Genomic DNA, 2680 nt, shown 5'->3' on the forward strand with positions numbered 1-2680 from the left:
AAGGACAGACAGAAGGAAGGGAGGGAGGAAGGAAGGAAATAAGAATGGAAGGAAGGAAAGACAGGCAAAAGGAAGGAGGAAGAAAGGTAGGAAGGATAGAAAGAAGGAAGAACAGAGAGTCGGAAGGAAGAAAAGAAGGAAGGACAGACAGAAGGAAGGGGGGAAGGACAGATGTAAGGAAGGACAGAAGGAAGGAAGGAACGAAGAAAGGAAAAAAGGAAGGTAGGAAGGGATGGAGCCAGACAGGGAGAACAATTTAACTTTGAGTTACAACAAAAGTAAAGACATTTTTGGAAAGGCCTTGATCCTGAGATTAACATTTTGTCAGTATGAATATTGTATATGGCTCCTGCTGTGAAATATTGACCGTTGAACCTTGACCTCAGCATATGTTTGATGGCCTATAATTCATGAACAAAAAAAGATAAAGACATGGGACCAACTGTTACAGAGAGCTCTTTATCTAAGCCAGGGGTCTCAAACTCAAATGAGCTGGGGGCATTGTCATCCCAGTGGGGGGCCACTTCAGACGTACATATATATAAAAGATAATAAATATAATAATAATAAAAGTCATAATTATTTCTGAAAACAGGGTTTATTTTCAACTATTGTATAATAACAATATTACACAAGTAATAAATTCAGTCAAAGTCATTCTTCAAAAAATATTTTCTTTCTTTCATATTTTCTTCAAAAATAATAACACAAAAAGTGAGACTTCAATAATATAATAATACAACTATTAAATTCACAGTAACACAAAAAAGACTAGCTTTGTGCACATTTTAACAGTTAGTGCATTTTTTTCCCCCACCTTAAATAACTTAACATTTCACTCAACATTTGTGGTTTATTTCTTGCTGGATACCTGCGAGCGCTTTTGTTCACAGAGCTGAGCTACATTTACGCTGATGGACGTTGCAGTCGAAACTCTGAGTACAGACTCAAGATGGGCATCTGTAAGCCTCGTTCTGTACTTGCTTTTATTAAAGTTCATTGCAGAGAACAGTTTCTCACACACATATGTGCTTCCAAAAAGACACATAACATGACTGAAAACTCTGGACAGCTCTGGGAATGATGGGGGCAGCTCTCTGAGGAACTCACCAGTCTTGTCTGCTTTTCCCTGTGCCTCTCTGAATTTAGTTTTCAGCTCACTGTTGCACTGTAAGTCAATAAGTTCAGTTTGCAACATGCTGGGGACACTCTCCACGTCAGCTGAGAAGGGGTCTGCAAACAGCTGGAAAGTGTCACTGTGAGCCTTGAAATCTGCAAATCGCTCATCAAACTCTTGCTGCAGGTTTTCAATAGCAGAGACATATTCATCACCTTCGAATACTGTTCCCTCTTCTGCCAATGATCTGCATGCAGAGAAATGGCAGAGGTTTTTTGCAGACAGTTGAGCTTTCCACAGTCTCAGTTTTGTGCAGAAGGCCTTCACGCTGTCATAGGCTGTTGTGATGAGCTGACCAGGACCCTGCAGCTTTAAGTTCAGGATGTTTAGTTGTTGTGTTATATCCACAAGGAATGCCAGATCCATTACCCACTTTGGATCATCTAGTTCACGAACATCCAGTCTGCCGTCCTCCATGAATTTCTTAATTTCAGCTCTTAGCTCAAAAAATCTCCTCAGCACATTCCCTCTGCTGAGCCAGCGAACCTCAGTAAAATACAGTACATCACCATACGATGCTTCGATTTCTTCCAAAAAAGCCCGGAACTGGCGGTGCTGTAATCCTCTGGACTTGATGTAATTCACACACTTGACGACGACAGACATGACGTGTTCAAATTTCAAACATTTGCTGGACAGCGCGTGCTGGTGTATGATGCAGTGCAGGGCGATCGCTGGGTCTGAGTTCTCCTCCTCTAACTTTCTCTGAACCAGCGCAACCAGTCCGTTTTTTTTCCCGGTCATCGACGGTGCGCCGTCGGTTGTAATTCCCACCAATCTGTTCCAGGGCAGACCAAGCCGCTCCATTGCGTCACACAGTTGCTGAAATATATCTTTCGCTTTAGTGTGGCCATGCATCGGACACACACTCAGCAACTCTTCTGTCACTTCAAACCTGTCATCCACTCCCCTGATGAAAATTGCAAGCTGAGCTTTGTCGGTTGCATCGGTACTTTCGTCAAGTGCCACAGAGAATGCAGTGAAGCGTTTTGCTTTGTCCCGTAACTGTTCATAGATATTACCTGAAAGTCCATTAATCCGCTCTGCCACAGTATTTGCCGACAACGAAAAGTTGTTGAACAGGCTTTTCTTTTCGGGACACAGAATATCAGCAACTCGTAGCATGCAGTCCTTCAGAAACTGACCCTCAGTGAATGGCTTTCCCGCCTTCGCGATTAATTCGCTGACCACGTAACTTGCTTCCAGGGCAGCATCTGCATCCTTAGCAGCTTTGTGGAACAGTTCTTGCTGGGATAACAGTCCTTTTTGTAGCTGCTCGGCTCGCCTTTTCCTGTCGTCTCTGCTGTATTTATCATACTGCTCTCCGTGTTTAGTCGTGTAATGTCGCTTGAGATTATATTCCTTCAGAACGGCAACTTTCTCTTTACATATTAGGCAAATGCCATTTCCACCGAACTCACGAAAAAAATACTGTGACGTCCACCTTTCTTGGAATTGTCTGTGTTCGTCATCCACTTTTCTCTTGCCTTTGGAGAGCGACAT

General features: G+C 42.9%; 1 protein-coding gene across 1 annotated transcript; it reads right to left on the minus strand.

The window, feature by feature from the left end:
• Window positions 1-853: 853 nt before the first annotated feature.
• LOC128376900 (general transcription factor II-I repeat domain-containing protein 2) lies at window positions 854-2680 on the minus strand. Its single transcript, XM_053336755.1, has one exon. The coding sequence runs from the start codon at window positions 2678-2680 to the stop codon at window positions 854-856; it is 1827 nt and encodes a 608-aa protein (XP_053192730.1).

This window comes from Scomber japonicus, chromosome 17 (genome assembly GCF_027409825.1).
Source record: "Scomber japonicus isolate fScoJap1 chromosome 17, fScoJap1.pri, whole genome shotgun sequence".
Taxonomy (NCBI): domain Eukaryota; kingdom Metazoa; phylum Chordata; class Actinopteri; order Scombriformes; family Scombridae; genus Scomber; species Scomber japonicus.